Source organism: Anopheles bellator, chromosome 1 (genome assembly GCF_943735745.2).
Source record: "Anopheles bellator chromosome 1, idAnoBellAS_SP24_06.2, whole genome shotgun sequence".
Classification (NCBI taxonomy): domain Eukaryota; kingdom Metazoa; phylum Arthropoda; class Insecta; order Diptera; family Culicidae; genus Anopheles; species Anopheles bellator.
The window spans coordinates 11,688,248-11,705,689 of record NC_071285.1 but is presented as its reverse complement, the minus strand read 5'-3'; the positions used below and the strand labels follow the sequence as shown (position 1 = coordinate 11,705,689).

Below are 17,442 nucleotides of genomic sequence, written 5' to 3'. Positions count from 1 at the left end.
CGTAGCGCGCGTATCACGTGGCGGCTTGCGCAATTTTCACGTGGCACACGCAAAATCGCAAAATGTGACATTCAATTGATGACGCGGTGCGCATCAAAGTTACCGTTGCCGTAAATTTTCGGACATAAACTATTTGGACGAAAACAAAAAACGGAAACCGAAAGGCAATATGAATTCCCCGGCAAGAAATGGAGGACCGCAGGCTGGCGCTTTATTTAACTCGCTAATGAACGTTATGTGACGGTGGCGCTGAGATGGCCTGGCGCACTCCGAAGTCATCGAAGTCTTTCGCCTGGCCTTTTTCTTATGTTTTTTGGACACATTTACACCGGGCGGCTTACGACGAGAAAAGTCGGTGATTTACGAGCAAGGTTGATTTATGGTGGTTTGGTTTTTTGTCAAAAAATTAGATTAACACCGAATACGGAAGGTTGTGGTGGTGGTGTTAATAGTTACACCGAATTGAATCCATTACCGAGCACCGGGTACAATGCATAACACAATTATTAAAACTATCTTTTTTCCTCTCGCTCGCTCGCTGCCATTTTGTGAATGCAGGTTTTTCAATTTTATGCACCAAACGTTTGGGCCGGTGGTTGACCTCACAGCTTCGTTTGGGCCTCGATCATGTAGGTTCCGTTAAATTGAGGTGTCTGGCGGCCTCTCAAGCTTCCCAAGTGCCTCATTACGGCGTACTACGGATCATCGCGCACCGGTCGACATCGAATCGATTTTGTGCAACGGTAGTGATGGTGTGGAGTGGTTTAATTTGAAGATACCGTCACCGCTTTTCCCCTCGCCGATGGCGCCAGCGGTGAGATACGTCATTGGCCCCACGCCGCACTGAGCCGGAAGCTCGCGAGTTGTAAAAGCCGTACGACGGTTCGCAATTAACGTGCGAAGGGAAACTGAATTTGCTTTTTGGGACCCACTTCAGTGAGCGCATTTCGGTGAACGGTCAATTCCATGATCGAGGTCAAGAAGCGAAAGAGAAGATAAATTGAAAACCACCGTGGCACAGTACGCTCCGATACATGCTCGACCGGGTTACGTTAACGGAGAGGTATAAATTATGTTTACCGCTTTTTTTTATAGCGCAGCCATTACATATTCGGTGTGAGAATTTCAAATGAGAACAAAAGGCTCTAATCGGTAGACGGTAACCGACGGTGGCGTAACCCGTCGTAAAAGATCGACTGCCGAAAAGCGGGCAGTCATGAATTTGTGTGATCGCTCGGTCGCAAGGTCAGAATCCCGACCCGGATAGCGTTACACTCGGACGACCTTGGCCACGGTATCGAGCTGCTAATCAATCATTTTAGTGTAAATTAGCGCGAGTGTAGTAACGCGGGGCGTTCACGTGCTCTCGTTGTTAGCACTCAAGCTGAAGAGCAAGGCAAGGTTCTTTGGAAGATGCGTTATACTCCGGGTTGAAATGAATTTTACATAAAAGTACGAAAGCATTTCTATCAACCGTGACAGCTGCATTTACATTACGAAATACGTATTTTATGAGGGTACTCAGGGCGTCCTGATGGTGTAATGCATCCCCGATAAGGATGGAGCCGTAAAATGTACGCTTAATTGATTACATGTTCAAGTGGTGCTGATATCAAGGTAGGAAGATACAATCAAGCACGCCAACTGAAAGTGCCACACTCCGGGTAAGACGATGCAGTTTGCACGTTTGGTGAGAGCATTTTGTTTTGCTTTCCACGCCAGTGTATATTCGTAAAACGCTCGATAATGGCGACATCTTTACGGTGGCCACTTTTTATTTGACCTCATGAATCTAATATTAACTAACTGTACATTTAGCGCGCTATTCCCACTTGCGCGACACATCGATGTATTCACCGTCCGGTTGTTCGTAGTCTTTAATGGGCGGAGTGGACACTGGACCACTGGCCCGGTACGGTACCAGCTCTTGATCGACCTGTATCGCCTTCTGGTACAGTTCTTCCGATTCTAGTTTCAACTCGTTCAGTGCTTTCGTTTGTGCCGCCACCAGTCGATCGTACAGCTGATAGTCGTTCAGTTTCTCTTCCATTTTGTACTTTGACCACTGCTTCTCCAGCAAGGCTCGACTCTCGACCACTTGTGGGGTCGTTTTGGGATTATCGCGCTTCCGCTTGCTGAAAGTAACAGGTAATGTAGAGGTAATGCACCGATCGAGGGTGATCGGCAAAGCGATCGCACAAACGCACCTCTGCTCGTCAATCAGCTCCATCGGAACTTCCAGCTCTTCGATCGGTTTCAGCTGACGTGCGTTTTTCTCTAGCCGGCGGATCTGTTTTTCCAACTTTTTCCTTCTGCGTTCTTCACGCTGTTTGATGATCTGTGGGTCTAGTTTTTTCTTCTTCTTCAGCGGTTCGGCACACAGTACCGGCGTGCACCGGAAAAGTAGATTGTTGCTGGTGTGCAAAGACCTAGAGCATCCCACCGCCAGCTGTGGTAATCTGAACGAAAAGACATTTGCGAGTAGTGCACGTGTTTCACAGTAAATGAAACTCTTTTATGAAAAGCTACCCACCTCGATAAGAAGGTTATTTTCAGCATATTTGCTGCCGATTTGTCGAATTTTACCTAATAACTTGCTGTTCCGAAGGTTTCCGGTTGTATCAAAACAAAACTTTGACAGTTCGCAGTACCACAGTTGATCTTACACCGTCACCGGTAGATGGCGCTGGTGGTCGCAGCGATTTGAATCGCATCGCAAATTTTGAACGGGCATGTGAAAAACCCCGTGGTTTTCCGATTCTATACGCATTTTCGTCACTACTAGGAGTACGGGTTGTGGCCTATTTGAGGGTAATTGGCTAATTGACGAATCGTAAACAATTCCTTTCTGGAGGCTTGGCTGAATTTCGCCTATTCTGTTGTTGCTCCCTAACTGATGGTTTATAAATAGCTCCGTTGCAATTCTGCTTCAGGGAAGTGAGATGCACTGTTGCAATTGCAAACATGTGGTCGCAGGCCATAGGGCACTGACCCGCCGATCTTCTCGATCTCTGAACCTTTGCAACCGTGCAACGGCTTCTCGCAGGGACAGTGTGTAGTTGGTGTTACTTTGTTGCTTCGATCACTCAGTTCATGTTATCACGTTTATCGGATGGCCGACTTAAGAATGCGATAAGACAAAAACGACACTTAGCGGTAGCCGCTAGGTTGGTGAACAAATCACAGTAAATTGTAGTATTTATTGCTAATTTTGCGCGTAGCGTTAAATGCCATAAAACCCGGAATTGACACTATGATGCGCTTATTGTCCGGTGGAGGTTCTATCGTGTGGCTTTAAGTCTTCGCCGTTCCGTGTACCACTGCCCGGTGTTTGTTTAACTGTTTGCCCATGATGAACGCAGCCGGGCACCGGTCACAGCGGAACGGTTTTTCCTTCGTGTGAATCCGCCGATGTATCCGTAGATCGCCGGCCATAGCAAATCGTTTCGGACAAAACTCACACCCGTAAGCTCGAATCCCGGTGTGCGTCAGGAGATGATTCCGTAGGTGCGTTGCTTGCTTGAACCGCTTCGCGCACTGCGAGCATTCAAAAGTGCGTTGTTCTTCACACGTTACTGTCACACCCACGGACTGGCCACACGATCGGTGCTCCCGCTGTCCGTGCAGCTTCAGCTGGCGTGGATAGATGAACGCCTTTTCGCACACCCCACAGCGATACTTTCGTTCGTGCGTATGAACCCGCGTCACGTGCTTCTGACGGTTGCCGGAAGACGAGAATCTTCGCTCGCAGTGGCCACAGGCGTAGGGTTTCTGCTCCAAGTGAACCTTCCGGTGGAGATGCAAATGGCTGGAGCTGGTACAGCGTTTACGGCAAACATCACAAGTATACGCGTCGACCGCTTCGATCGGTTCTTGTTCCTCCAGATGAAACTTTCGGTGCCATTCGAGGGTGACCGGACCGTGAAATGTCGTTAGGCATATGTCGCACACGGATCTTTTCGAATGCTGATTAACGTCTCTTAATCGCTGCTCAAAAGACGTACGCAGTTCCTTTCGATGGTGCACCGATTGGTGGCGGGTCAAGTGCGATCTGCACTGGAAACGAAGCGCGCAATGTTCGCAACGGAGTGCCGCCGGATTGGCGCGGTGTTTTCCGAGGACTTCCGGTTGCTTCGGGCAGGCGTTGCGTAACGGTGTCCTTTGTGGGAGTGTCCGGTTTTCCGGCAGGTCGAGCAGCGCAAAGTCCGCGTACGGTAGCTCCGGTGGCGGCAAGTACTCACCCTCAAAGGTGACCTCTTTCGCGATAACGCTATCGTGCACGCCGATCAGTGGCAGCATGCAAACATCATCTTCAACATCGAAGGTAGGCGGTACGGCGAACATCGGACACCGCGACCGTTTTGGCGGTCTACACTAAACTGGTTCCTTTTCGCGTGTGGCGCGATATTAATCGCGTGTGGGCCGGTCGAGGGAGGGAATCCCGTGCGCGCGCACTTCCGTGCTCGACGGCGAAAGAGAGGCGTGATTCGCATATTTAGTAAGTTTGTTGTTTTCGTTAGCCACTTCACTAGCCTAGCCGTACTCCGCACAATGTTTGCCACCCACAGGCACAGTGTAAAACATCGGGTGTGGGTCGATTGCTGCACTCGGGACACACATTTTCCTACGATCTTTTTTTGCACCAACACGGAATGGTTTTCCTTAATTCTCACCTGTCCAATCAGCTGGGCGAGGTTTTGTTTACGTTTCAAAGGACAATGACTGACTCAGAAAATAAGTGTCACCAAACGGTCGCGTGGATGACGAATTGCTACCGTGTGTACCTCTCTCTCTAGCGTCAGCTATCTCTTTCCCGTTCTTAAGTAACAAACAGAAAAACAGAGACCAAGAACGAAAAACCAGAAAGAGCGCAGAGAATAGATAAATACAGAGAGAAAAGAGAGACCGGAAGGCAAAAAACAGAGACCGGGAACGCACAGAGAGAACAGAAATTGACAGTTGTCAGTTGTTTATTTCAAAACAAAAATTCAGTTCGGTTGTGCGGTTGTGTTTCGCTTGCGTGCGGTAGTATGATAACGTATGATTGATTTTCACTGTTTTGCCGGTGTATTATCGAGCTCGGTAATATAGAGAGAAAAGGGGTTCTCCTATTGGACAGTGCGGTGCGGTTTGAAGTGATCACTTTCGAGCGCAAGGATATCGCTGCAGCCATGGCGTTTTCCATGGTTACTTGCACCGTCGACAAAAGGAAGTTGGACAACATTTGCCGCCTCTGCCTGACGGACGTCCCAGAGGCCGGTCATTTGCAGCCGATCTTCCCTGTACGGGGCGGGAAAATTACCAACCCGTCTGCAGTCGTCAACAAGATACGCCAGTGCACCTCGCTAAAGGTGAGTAAACCTTGAAGAACCATTTTGACTAGGACTTAGCTTGATCGATTCTATTACCGCTTGTTTCGAAGCAGAGTGATTACAAAAGCTCTGGGTCCGAGAAATAACTGAAAGCTATTTAAACGCACCGTCTGCGTTAAATGATACCGAAGAACAACAAGAATAACAGAGAAAACTGCAAACATCCCAGTATCGGTAGTGCTACTCGATGGCAAAGTAGGCCGTGACCAAGCACAGCAGGAGCAACGGCCTTTGCCCGTGGTTGTTCTGTGTACCCATCGCATGTCTGCAGGCAGAGATGGTGTACGGCGGGTAGTCGAGAGTCTCGCTCTCGCACCCTGCTCGCTATAGGGGCTATTGTGACCACGAGCGGCCTGAAGTGAAGCCTCTGAGCCCGTCAAGCACTGCGCTAGCGGAGTATCGTTAGGTTGTTCTCCGTTGCTCGTCAAGGCAGAGATACTTGATGTTCGATAATACCCCTTCAGCGAGGTAAAGGCGACAAGCAGTCGCACTCGGTTGGCAATGTATGCACTTCAAAAAACCTTTACAGAGTAGGCGTTGACAAGTAGACATTGCAATCTTATTCGGGAGTATTTCAACTTATTTAAGCAACCTAAGCTTACACAACTTAAGCCACTTAATTTAGTTTTGGAGTGTTTTCTTATGAATTGAATATTTTAAGGAAACACAAAAACTTTTTCTAAATTGACTAATTCCCATTATTAATATTAGGTTGAGTGCATTTAGATTCCGCCTCCGTTTATAGAAAATTCTTCTTCGAAAACAACCGCTGAGCAGTCTTATCCTGCACCAGAGACAATGTTCATCTCCGATGCTCTCTGTAACGGTTCGTTTTTATGGGCGGGGTTGTTGGTCCCGCTCTAACCCCCTCTGTCACGCCGGTATTGGGAATCGAAACCATGGCCGGTTGAGTGACAACTGGTATCGGGACTCGTACCCAGGCTAGCGGCGTGACAGTGACGAGCGTTACCGACTGCTTTATCAGTGGCGATGGAACTGTACTGATCTTATAAAACCAAATGCTGTCCGAATTCCAATGTCCAATTCAAGAAAATTCAACTGACTAGAAACGGGGACACGCTGATGCGTAGCATAGAATTGGAATTGATTAAACATGGAATTGATTCAACCATGCTCGATAAAAGAATAACTTCCAACGTTTAATGATCGTTTGCTCCTATTCCCAAAAATCATCTTCGGACGGTACGGACGAAGGTTAATGAAGCGTAACGTCCTCTTTTTCTTTACTACGTCATATGGTGTTACGACAATGTGAGAACTGGAAAAGACGTAGAGATCCTTAAGACGAAAAGCATATTTAAACAACAGGTACTAAAGCTCTAAATCTTGAAAAACGAAATTATAAACTGAGTGCTCTAGCTGTCAAATTTGTTCTCCTAATTATGCTTTTTTGGTAACATTGTCTTGTTGTGATATTCGGCAAAGGAATTCAACTCGAAACGAAATATGTTTTAGTCGGCAACTTGCCCACTTTTGTGCCTGTAAATTACGTTTTGCGGGGCTCATTGCTTTTCTACTACCTACTGAAGAAAACAGGTACAGAACCGCATCAAACGATTGCCAAAGCTTTTTTTTGGAAGATCACAGTACTTTTCAGTCACAAACAAAGAACCTGGGATGCCTTCAAAAAGGTTGGAGGACACTGATCTAGATAGGAAAACGGGTGCCACATGAACTAAACGTATGACAGCAGGAAAACCAAAACCCTAAATGTAAAATTCTGCCCGTCAGGTACAAAAAGAAGTCATTTCGTCGTTAGATCCGGTTCGGGCATAGAAAGTGAATTCATTTTGAGAATCCTAAAAAGAAAATCATTGATCAGTCCTGGAAAACCACCAACTTCGACAGCAAAAACAGATCGATACAGTAAAAACATTATGCTGTGTGTTTGATGGAACCAGAAAGGTGTGGTGTACCACAAACTCCCAAAACCTGGCGAAAGCGTTATTACAAATCGCTATCGACAACAAATGATCAATTTGAACCATCGAACCGATCGACACCCGACCTAAATGAGTCAGAAGACACGGTGAGGTACTTGGCTTCATAACAATTCACCGGGACAAAAAGCAAAACTGTTTCAAGCAATCAAAGCACTTGACTAGGAGATGCTACGATTGGTACATCTCTTTGTCTTACCTAAGTTCACAGGACAGACTTTTTAATTTTGCATGAGGTTAAATTTCCAAACGCTTTAATCTGGTTGAGACGTTGAGTAATAGTTTCTCTCACATACCTATGGCCAAATGCCAGCCAGACCAGAAACTGCGCTGCTTATCCACCAACTACAGCCGCTAAGCGATCGTGGTTTGCAACTGAGACCAGCGCTGTGCAGACTGCCTTCGAGCGCTAACTCGTTCAAACCGGTCGATCGTGTATCGGTGCAGTTGCATCATCTGAAAAGGGGCCTACGAAATCCCCTCAGTACCAGTACCTTATGGACTGGTTCGTCGTCCGCCATTCTCATGACATGACCAGCCCCTGGACCGTGGCGAGACGTACGCGCTGCACGACAGTAAGGTCCAGTTCGCTGTTGTAATGGCTCCTCCATTTTTGTGCCTGTGCTATTGAAATCAAACAGATACAAACATTGGACGAAGTGGAATAGATGTAGACCATTATTGTAGACATATTATCTGTTAGAACATTCCAGAGTAGTGGAAATAAGAATTGTAGTATTGGTTTTGAAACATTGTGACATTGTTCCCTGGGATGGTGAAATGTGTCACTTTCGACATCATTCCTGTATCATTGGCATTAGTTGGTGGACCGGGATGTCTATTGTCTTGTGATTATGAGCGGTTTATAACAAGCGACGAAATTGGACCTATTTAATGCCATGAAAAAGACCCAGTAAAGTCAGTAAAGAGGTTGGGAAATGTTCATATTCCGAATGCGGAGGTTGTATTCTAGAAATATCCGTCATCTAGATAACGAGCGCTTTTCAAGGGCGTCAAGTAGCTTTTGTTGTCATAGTAACGATGTTTTTGTTGTGTCAAAAAAAAATCTTCTGCGAGTTGCCATGTGGGCACGACTTCTTGAAGTGCCGTGGCTTGGCTGCCCATTATTTCGGCATCTGGGCAATCTCAGAGTTAGGTTTGATGTTTTCAGGCTAGAAACCTTTGTTCAGACACTAGCGGGCCCGCCATACTGAAGCTTCTAGCGCTGGCTATAAGCAAATTGAAGTAAAGATTGTCAAAGATTGCGCCAATGATGGTACGTGGTACGAAGTTCTATATATCTTGAACGATAGCGAAACGAAACGAAACAAAAAAGGAAGACCCTGGCTTTTGTTTATCTCGCAGTTAGACTTTCAGCTCTCGATGTCGCATTCCCGCATTTGTTACGATGAAGATGCCCATCCAGTACATCTACCGCTCTACCCAGCATCTTGCATTGACTTAAATTGAAAAGATTGTCGCGGAGAAAGTTGTGACTCAACCATATATTCTCGAGAAAAAACAGACAAACTTAGAGCCAATGTTTAGTTATACAGAAAGTTCAGAAATGAAACATTGCTAAGCCCATCCGAATAGATCCTTGATTGGGCAGTTGCCGAACCCCATCCTTGATTGGGCAGTTCCTGGAAACTTCAATTTCTAATCCCGACGTAAGGGAATGTTGCACTATATCTTTATTGGCAAACATAATTCTTTGAAAACTATCGATTTCTTTTTGTAGTTAAGGGGCCAACGTGAAAAGAGAACGTGTGTCTAGGAACAAGTTTGCAGTCCTGGAAAATGGACATTTGAAACATACAACCACATCTAAAACTTGACATCTTCTTGCCGTGCTCTACGAAAGTTTATGGTGGAAGTGGATCCCGACAGAACTGGATCCCAAGGACAATCGAAAAAAGTTATACGGACCGATTCACGAGGCCCGAGCAATAGACCTGCAACCGAACGATGCGCGCCGGGCGGAGAGAATATGTACCGTTTCTAACTCGAGACCGACTCGACGACCCTATACGCCTTTCGATGTGTGTTCCGTCCCATCCTTACGACCCATCACGCGGTATCACGCGGGATTACCCGGTAGGAGCGTCTTGTACATCTGTGACTGCCTCGTACCCAGCCCAAGGGCTTCTTGGGCGCAATCCAAATAGACAGCGCCAAAGGTCCCCGTGTGAACGGGAAAGAGAGAAAAGGAGTGAAGACACAAAGATGGTTCCTTTTTCGGGCTTTCGTTTTTACCTGGCGCTTCTCGTCACTATCGTACGATTACGTTTTCGGCGTTGCCTACGTTACGCGCTCTCACGCCGCGCGATGAGCATGGCAAGCTGTGTTTTTCTTCTCATCTCTTGCACTCGCCATTGCAAGCTGGGGGCGCGGATAGTTGGACACAAGAAAGCGACCGGTTCCTGCTTCTCGGACATCGGCCGCAGCAGCAGCTGGCGGCAAGTGCAGTGTTCTTGAGGAACACGCACGCAGCAAGGAGGGATTCCCGCCCGCGTTTCCACGACCATGTTCGGTTCTCGAAGTGCCTGTTGCACCGTGCGCTCGAGTTGTGGTTATGTCTCTTCCTTTCAAGGTTCCCCTCGTGTGTCCATCACTATCCCCGACGGCCCCCTTTTCCAAGCGTTGTTGTGGTTTCCGAATCGTCCGTTTGGCTCTGCACTCGGGACCGGTACTTCATTCGTACTTGTTGGCCTCCGGCGCAAGGGATCTGCTTCTTGCCGGGGTACCAAGGCGGACGACGTCCACTCGCCGCCGCCCACTTGCAACCCACTTGAGGACGACGGTGGCGCCGTTAGGTCGTTCGTGTCGCTGCTGGCGATGAGCTGAATTCTGAGCTGCCGCGGATATAGGTGCGCACAACTCTGAACCGGCCGTGATATGGTGGCGTTGTGGGAGCGAGCGAGAGAGCAGGTGCTGCAGGAGCACACAGAATATCCACAGAACACGAGAGGATCCATGCCCAAGCCGATTAGATTGACGATAATAGGCATCGACGCTTTTGCGTGACGGACGCCGCGGCGGCTGTGTAGTGCGGACCAAGCGAATTCCCTGCGTCCGGTCTGCATCGGACACAACCGAGTACCGCCGAAAGGGTGCAACTGTCGGAAAGCTATTTTCAGGCGATCCAGACGCAGCTGCTGCACTGGCACGGTGTAGGCCGCGTAAAGGAGGAAGAAGAATCGCCTCGCGCTATGCCGTATGGTACCCCATTGAACCAAGAGAGGCTTGCAGCAGTGTGGGCCTTTCGTGCCACCCGGTTTCTTGCGTCGCCTGCGAGCGAGGCCGCAGAACAGGGACAAAGGAAGAAACGCGCCGTACAAGGGGTTCGCGGTCGCGGCATCTGTCGAGCGAGTGGAAACTGTTCGCAAGCAAGCTGGCAGCGCTCACCAGACAGCCTACTACAATCTCTGAACGTACAACGTACAGAAGAGGCAGCAGAGGCGACCGCGTGCGTTGGCCTTCGTTACTCTCCTCTCCGTCTCTCTCGCTCGCATGCGCTCTCTTTCTCTCTCTCGTCCCTGCTGCTCCGGTAGGTTGAACGTGGCACTCCCAAAGGCGAGGGAGAATAACGGCAACGTCGCCTCGGCATCGTTCCACCGGAGAGCACAGCCGAGTAAGACGGTTTTGGAAACTGTCTACCCGTTGCTTGCTTGCCCGGGCATGGCCTGCTGTCACGCGCACTCGCTTCGAACACGGGTCTGTGCTCTACCACCAACCATACCCTCAGGCGGCGGCGGACAGCTTTACCTTCCTCCTTCGGAATGGGAATAGAGACCGACTACCCTTATCGCGTTGGATCGTACCGGCGTCATGTCCGGGGTTTGGGCACGAGATGGACGTGTGGAATGTTGGGATGTGGACTTTTGCCAGAAGCGACCACTCGTTCTCGGCGGTGCCCGGACTATTCCGCTGGGACCTCTCCGGTGGGCGGATTGACGGGCGGTTCTATGTATTTGCGTGGAACACAAAGAAAAGTATCACATAAGCAGCGCGAGAGGGCGAACAAAGGACGACTCGCCAGGGCTCGATCCTCCACTACCGGACCGCGCAAGGTCCGTGGTATATAATAATGAGCTGTTGTGGAACCCTACCCTAATCGAGACCAGGGCTAGAGATCCTCATAGCGTGCCTCGGGCTGTGTTTTAATATGTTATAGGGTCGCGTACGACGGTGACCCCCTCGCAAGAGTTATATGGCGCAGCCCTACCCTTCCTGTGCTGCGCAGTGCTATGATATAAATTGTACGACAACCCTCCCCTGGACATTCTCTCCGGATGCGCATCTCCTTTCCGGGGATAAAGCGGAGCGGTTTTACGACGTTCTCAGTTCGCTCTCTACGTATATTCTGCTGCTACTCGAGGATGATGCTCTCCGGCAGCGCCCTATATGCCTTTTTGTCCCGAGATGTTCCGGGCAAAATAATCGATAAACTTGCCTAACGACCCCGACCGTCCTGTTATTGCTGCTGCTGCTGGCGGGCATCGTAGGATGGTTTAGGGGCCGGGATTTTCAGCTAAGCTGTGTGAAGAGTGTTTGTGTGTCTGTGGGTGGGACGACGACGCTTCTTTGGCGTAGCCGAGAAGAAGGAAGACAGGTTCTGGCGGTGGAACTTTTCGTTTCTCCCCGTCCATTGGCGCAGAGTTTTACAGTTATTGTAGGCTGCTGCTGCTGCTGGGTTGAAAGTTGTGCGACGCGGGTTAGGGGTCGTCACGTCACCAGAGAGCGATCGAGTTTATCGATTCCTTTTCGCTGGGATGGGACTGCGCAATAACACAGACCGTGTAGGGTATTCTGCTCCATGGGTCATAGATATACGGGTTCCAGTGTTGGGGACATGGCTCGATGAACCGTTTTCGTGATCGCTACTTAACAACGTTCAGTTCATAAACTTTTGAAGTATAATTTGTGTATTTTGTATCAGTAGTACAAATCAATATTAAATTAACTGTTTTGAATTTATAAAAGGTTTTACCTAAATTGATTGATAATTAAACAATAATTTGTGATGTTCACAATATACTTCTTTTTTATAAAAGTGATAAATTATTTGTTTTGGAAATTTTAAAAAACTTTTTTTTTACTATAATTTTTTTTTACTCATTTGTGTCTTTGCTTTAAGTTATTGAATATACTAGATGTGAGTAATTTTATTAATTACATATTTATACACTTATTTTTATTATATAATTCATTAAGCTAAAAATAAGTATAATTTAAAATGTTTGCAAATAAATGCTGGTGAAATTAAACAACACACAGAACGAATAACTGCTCAAACACCAACAGCGGACAGTACAAGAATGATGTTGTTGTTTCTTCAAACGAAGACCAAAATTGGGGGTTGACCAAGGAACATGAATATGGTTGCTCGCGTCCAAGGGGTTCCCCTTGTAGCCAAAGGATATAAAAAGGATAAACAGGATTTAGTCCCAACAAGACAAAGATATTTCGTACAACTTTTGTTCCCCTTAATGAAAAAAACAGAATTCGGTTTTCCGTCTGTGATCTCGCAGGTCCAGCAATAGGCCCACGGACACGACTAGGATCAACCGTATATTTATTGTGAGTTGTGAGAGGGCAGCCATTACCGCGCTGGACCTTCTCAGAAACACCATGGTCCTAGCACATGGGGAAGAAATAGAGTTTTCCCTGCCTGCCAGGAAACCCAACATGGGTTCCCCTCTCCTGCTCTCGTACTCGCTTCCTTCGAAAGCTTAGTTGGTCCCACAGCGTATTCGAGGGGGCATCGTTGAGATTTCTCCCTGTGGCCTTTGGAGCAGCAGCAGAGTGAGAAGGGTTCCGCCTCTTCGGACCAAACCAACACCACGAGTACCGCGCGAGAAGTGGAACGAGAAGCTGGGGATTGCGAGTGCGGGCGGACGGACGGATGGATGGATGGACGGTTGCCGGTTGCGCTTTGTTGCGAACGATCTCTCTGGCATCACGACTCGTCGAGCACATCCGACCCGCGTCCCCACAGGAGAGCACATCCGAGCACAGCGTTTGTGTAGGACTATTACGAACCATTCGTCGTTCGTTCGTTCGTTCGTTCCTTGTCCGGGAGGCGGTGGTCCGGGGCTCTCTCCCGCCGCTTCACCAGGGAAACGGAACTGGCGGACTGGCCTGGCGTGTCATTGGCGATGATGGTGATAAAAAGGGGCCGACCACACTCACCCAGGCTGCTACTGCCAAGAATGGGTTTTTGGTCAAACGAGGGATTCTTTGGCAGACATTTGATAAGCTGTTTCCTCGAAAACCTTTCTGTGTTTCGGTTCCCAGCAAGGGGAGGGTTCTTTGGTTGCACAAAGAGTGAAGAAGTTTCCTTCCGGAGTTTGCAGAATCAAGCCACCAAGGAATCGGTTTTTCTTTTCCAAAGTTAGATTTGCAACGGGCAAAGTGAAACATTTTAAAATGTTTAAGTAATTTTACGTCATACACTCGGCCGACAGGGCGAAGCCATATCTTTACCAATGTCTCGGAGATGTTAACTACGTCCACCGGAATCAGTGAACCCATCTTACCGCAGGGGGCATCATTCAAGGTCCCATGCGTTCATGGTTCTCGAGCGTGCTCGTCATGTTTCCATGATGCTGACGATGATGATGCGCCTCTTGAGCAAGTTTCTCGCCGAGCGAAGAGCTGCTGTTACCATTCGCCTTTCCCATCGCTTCGACGGGCGGGCGGCTGTCGGTCCGAGTGGCATGTTTTTGGAGAGCATGCGCCGACGCTTTCGCCTGCAGCAGGGTGATGTAGCTTGCGAGCAGCAGCAGTACCACGGACGACGAAGCAAAGCGACCGAAGTTTTCAGGGGTTTCAAACGATGCTGTGCCCCGGGATCAGGCTTCGCTGCGGGCTGCTGCAGAAATATGGCAGCGCATGATGGCGCCCGGTCCAGAGAGAGCGAGGGAGACAAAGGGATAGAGAGAGAGAGAGAGAGAGTGACCGCAACGGACGTACAGCAGACTGTGGTGCCTTCGAGCTGGGTCTGAAATTGTGTTCGGTGATGGCGCAGGGCTACAGCTATTGCTCGCCGCTGGCCACGTCCAGTAAACGGGATCGATAGCGGGTACGCGTAGCGTTGTTGTATCGGATAGGCGAGCATCTAAGCTGGGAGATAACTCATCCGTATGGATCCCTGTAGGATCTTTTTGATAGTAACTGCGAACATATTTATGAGGCGATGAATCTCGAGGTCATGCACGATTACGAGATATATTATATTAGTGTGCAAATCATTTATTCATTACTTTAATGAACATTCATTTGATTTTTGGGGTTCGACTAGAATAGATATTCCCCAGGAAGTTTATTTAAAATTAATTTATTATAGGAACTCACTGTTCATTGTAATGCTGTAATGCTTGTAATTTATTATAGTTCACTGTTCATTGTAATGCTAGTATCGAATTCATCTAAAATTATCATTCTTCGAGTTGGAGAGAAGATTTCATTCGATACAAAAATTCAATTTCATTTTCCAACATATTTACACTCGCATTGATGACGTAGCAAAGTAAGGAACTTGGAACGAAACGAACGGAACGAAAAAGTCATTGCTGAGCGATGGTCCCAAAGGGCCACATTACCAGCATCAACAATTTGGGTTAGTTTTGAAAACATTAGTTTTGTCGGTCGTTCGTGCGGAGAACGAAGGCCGCGTTTGAACGAAGAGTAGAGTGTGACAGGGCCCAGCTGCTGTACCGTGGAGTAGCACAGTAGGTATCGGGATGCTTGATACTCGATAGTCTAGAAATTAAAACATTCAGAACAGAGCGGTGACCCATTTATGTCGTTGAACTGTAGTTAGGTATCTAAGGCAATGCGTGGCAAGTTTTGCTACTCTTTGTTAACTTTCCGCCTTCTTTTGCTCTTTACTTTTAGCTGGAACCCGGAATCAGTGGTCCACGATCGATATGCGAGCTGTGCAGCGTCAGGTTGGAGGATTGGTACGCGTTCCGCGAGCAATGTCTCGGCACGGACGAATACCTGAGGGCCGGTTTGATGGGGTCGACGAAAGGGTTGGCCGATGAACAGGCAGTGGCAGCGTTCAATCTATCGCTCACCGAATCGGCCACCGAACAATCACTACCATCGTTGTCCCTCGCCACCAGTGGACGGCTCAGTTTGTCCAATCGTCGAAAGAGCACCTTCGAATATGCCCACCCCGAAACGGTCAATGAGATGATGGAAGAATGTGATACGGTGGACAACGGTGCAATTCACCATTCATTCGAAACCGAACCTATCTCGTCGGTGCAGTCATCTCCGGCGTCACTACTGCAGTCCGATTGGATGAGTGAGTACCGCGCACGCGTCGAGGCCCAAAGCGCGGGGGAGACCAGTGTTCGGCCGTACAAGTGCATGCTTTGCAAGAAACAGTTCAAGCAGCAGATGAACCTGCGCCGCCACATCAAGTACAATCACGCCAGAGAAGACCGCGGCGCAATGGACGACAATTACAGTACGGCGCCCGAGTCATACACCACCGAAGGAGCGAGGACGGATGCACCTGATGCTAAACAATGTCCAGCACCACCGGCCATGCTACTGGTCGCCAAGCATTTCTGTGAAGTGTGCTCCCGTTCGTTTAAGATGGCAGCCCATTTGGCCATGCACAAGAAGACACATCAGTCCGTCGGCACCGAACAGACGAAGCACCAGAAGCTCGACACCGCTGCGCCAGCGTCGCAGATCGGTGGCCACAACAGAACCGGACGGAAAACCGACATCGAACCGAGTGACATTATCCAGCTGTCGGATGACGAAGATGACCACGGGGTAGCAAAGGAAGATGCGACGGACGGTGGCGGTAGTGGTGATGCGAATGGATACGGGCACCAGGTAAACGACGACGAGCTAGACGATGGGTTCGATGAGGAAGAGGGCAGCCTCAAGAGCTCGGACACAAAGAATGGCGACATGCCGATGACTGACCCATCCTCGTTGGCGATCGTCGAGATCGGGGCGGATGATGAAGGGAATGGCGACGTTGGTGGAGCCGTGCCAGAGAAGGGAGCAACCCCACCCCCACCGCCACCACGACTGTCACCGCCGGTAACGATGGTGCTATCATCGCGTCCTGGGCCACTGTCGTCTAAACGAAGGTACATCACCACGGGTGATGGTGAAGCCGTCTCCACTGCCAAAAGGGCCACCACCAGCGTCAGTCCCACACCGCCGGTCAACTGTCGGCAATCGTTTCCTGGGCCTGTGCCGCAGGTCGCCACACCGTTCCGATGCGTCTTCTGCCAAGAAACGTTTGCCCGGGAGGAGACAATGCGTGCCCATATGAAAACGCACCAGAACGATGCGGCCGTTCCGTTCCGGTGCCCGGTCTGCCGTAAAGGCTTCCGGTACCGGCAAAACTACATCATACACGTGGAAAACCAAACGTGCCGCAATGCGGCAATGGTGGCGGTATCGGTCATAGGTAGCAACAAGGAACCAGCGGGCGCTCTTGCTTCATTGATCTCGGCTCCGTCGGGCGAGCCGACGAATGAGCAGTCGACGACGGTAGGGCAAACATTGCCAAGGATGGTGGCTAAAAAGCGCGCTTGGTAGTAGAGAGTCGCCGCCAGAACGAACACTTCGCAGTATTTTATGGGAAAAATTCTGTTGACGCCCGTTAGTGGCAGGCGTTTCAGCGATCGCCGTGATTTCCCGAAAGAGACGATACTTTTGCTCGAAGATTACTTTTTAGATGTACCGTGCCATACTCACGCTTCCGTGCCACGTTCCACTCGGAGCGCGGTGTCATTTGAGACTCAAAACATGAGACTGTAGCATGGTTGGCCAGTTTCACTACGCGCACAATAGCAACGTGCGGCAGTTGAATGGGCCGCATAGTTTTAGTTTAAGTTGATCAATTCTTTACTGTGAAGTATTATAAGTACGTTTAACGAGCGCAATGAATTATATCAGATAGAATAAAATAGCTTGTTTTTTATAAACTTACCCTTTGCAAGGTAGCGTTTGTTCCATTCCGAACGATCGGTAGAGGATCACGATTTAATCATTTTCATGGCGCGAGTCTTCGGATGTTAGGGCAGTACCAAACAATGCTAACGCAACCCGGAAAGGGGACAACA

General features: G+C 48.9%; 3 protein-coding genes across 3 annotated transcripts; 1 reads left to right on the top strand and 2 right to left on the bottom strand.

Annotated features, from left to right (window-relative positions):
* Positions 1–1,740: 1,740 nt before the first annotated feature.
* Positions 1,741–2,623, bottom strand: LOC131216486 (large ribosomal subunit protein mL40). Its single transcript, XM_058210994.1, has 3 exons — positions 2,534–2,623; positions 2,208–2,459; positions 1,741–2,135 (listed from the first exon to the last, which is right to left on the bottom strand). The coding sequence occupies exons 1-3, from the start codon at positions 2,557–2,559 to the stop codon at positions 1,823–1,825; spliced, it is 591 nt and encodes a 196-aa protein (XP_058066977.1). The 5' UTR covers positions 2,560–2,623; the 3' UTR covers positions 1,741–1,822.
* Positions 2,624–3,191: 568 nt separating this feature from the next.
* On the bottom strand, positions 3,192–4,434 carry LOC131216356 (zinc finger protein 239-like). Its single transcript, XM_058210823.1, has one exon. The coding sequence runs from the start codon at positions 4,342–4,344 to the stop codon at positions 3,295–3,297; it is 1,050 nt and encodes a 349-aa protein (XP_058066806.1). The 5' UTR covers positions 4,345–4,434; the 3' UTR covers positions 3,192–3,294.
* Positions 4,435–5,171: 737 nt separating this feature from the next.
* Positions 5,172–17,131, top strand: LOC131215025 (sal-like protein 2). The gene is made up of 2 exons (XM_058209400.1): positions 5,172–5,351; positions 15,236–17,131. Exons 1-2 carry the CDS (start codon positions 5,172–5,174, stop codon positions 16,913–16,915), a joined length of 1,860 nt encoding a protein of 619 aa, XP_058065383.1. The 3' UTR covers positions 16,916–17,131.
* Positions 17,132–17,442: the final 311 nt, after the last annotated feature.

Coding starts and splice junctions, on each gene's coding strand:
- LOC131216486 (XM_058210994.1), bottom strand. CDS start 2,559: ATGCTGAAAATAACCTTCTTATCGAG. Junction 2,460..2,533: donor AAAATAACCTTCTTATCGAG/GTGGGTAGCTTT, acceptor CTTTTCGTTCAG/ATTACCACAGCTGGCGGTGG. Junction 2,136..2,207: donor GAGCTGATTGACGAGCAGAG/GTGCGTTTGTGC, acceptor TGTTACTTTCAG/CAAGCGGAAGCGCGATAATC.
- LOC131216356 (XM_058210823.1), bottom strand. CDS start 4,344: ATGTTCGCCGTACCGCCTACCTTCGATGTTGAAGATGATGTTTGCATG.
- LOC131215025 (XM_058209400.1), top strand. CDS start 5,172: ATGGCGTTTTCCATGGTTACTTGCACCGTCGACAAAAGGAAGTTGGAC. Junction 5,352..15,235: donor GCCAGTGCACCTCGCTAAAG/GTGAGTAAACCT, acceptor CTTTACTTTTAG/CTGGAACCCGGAATCAGTGG.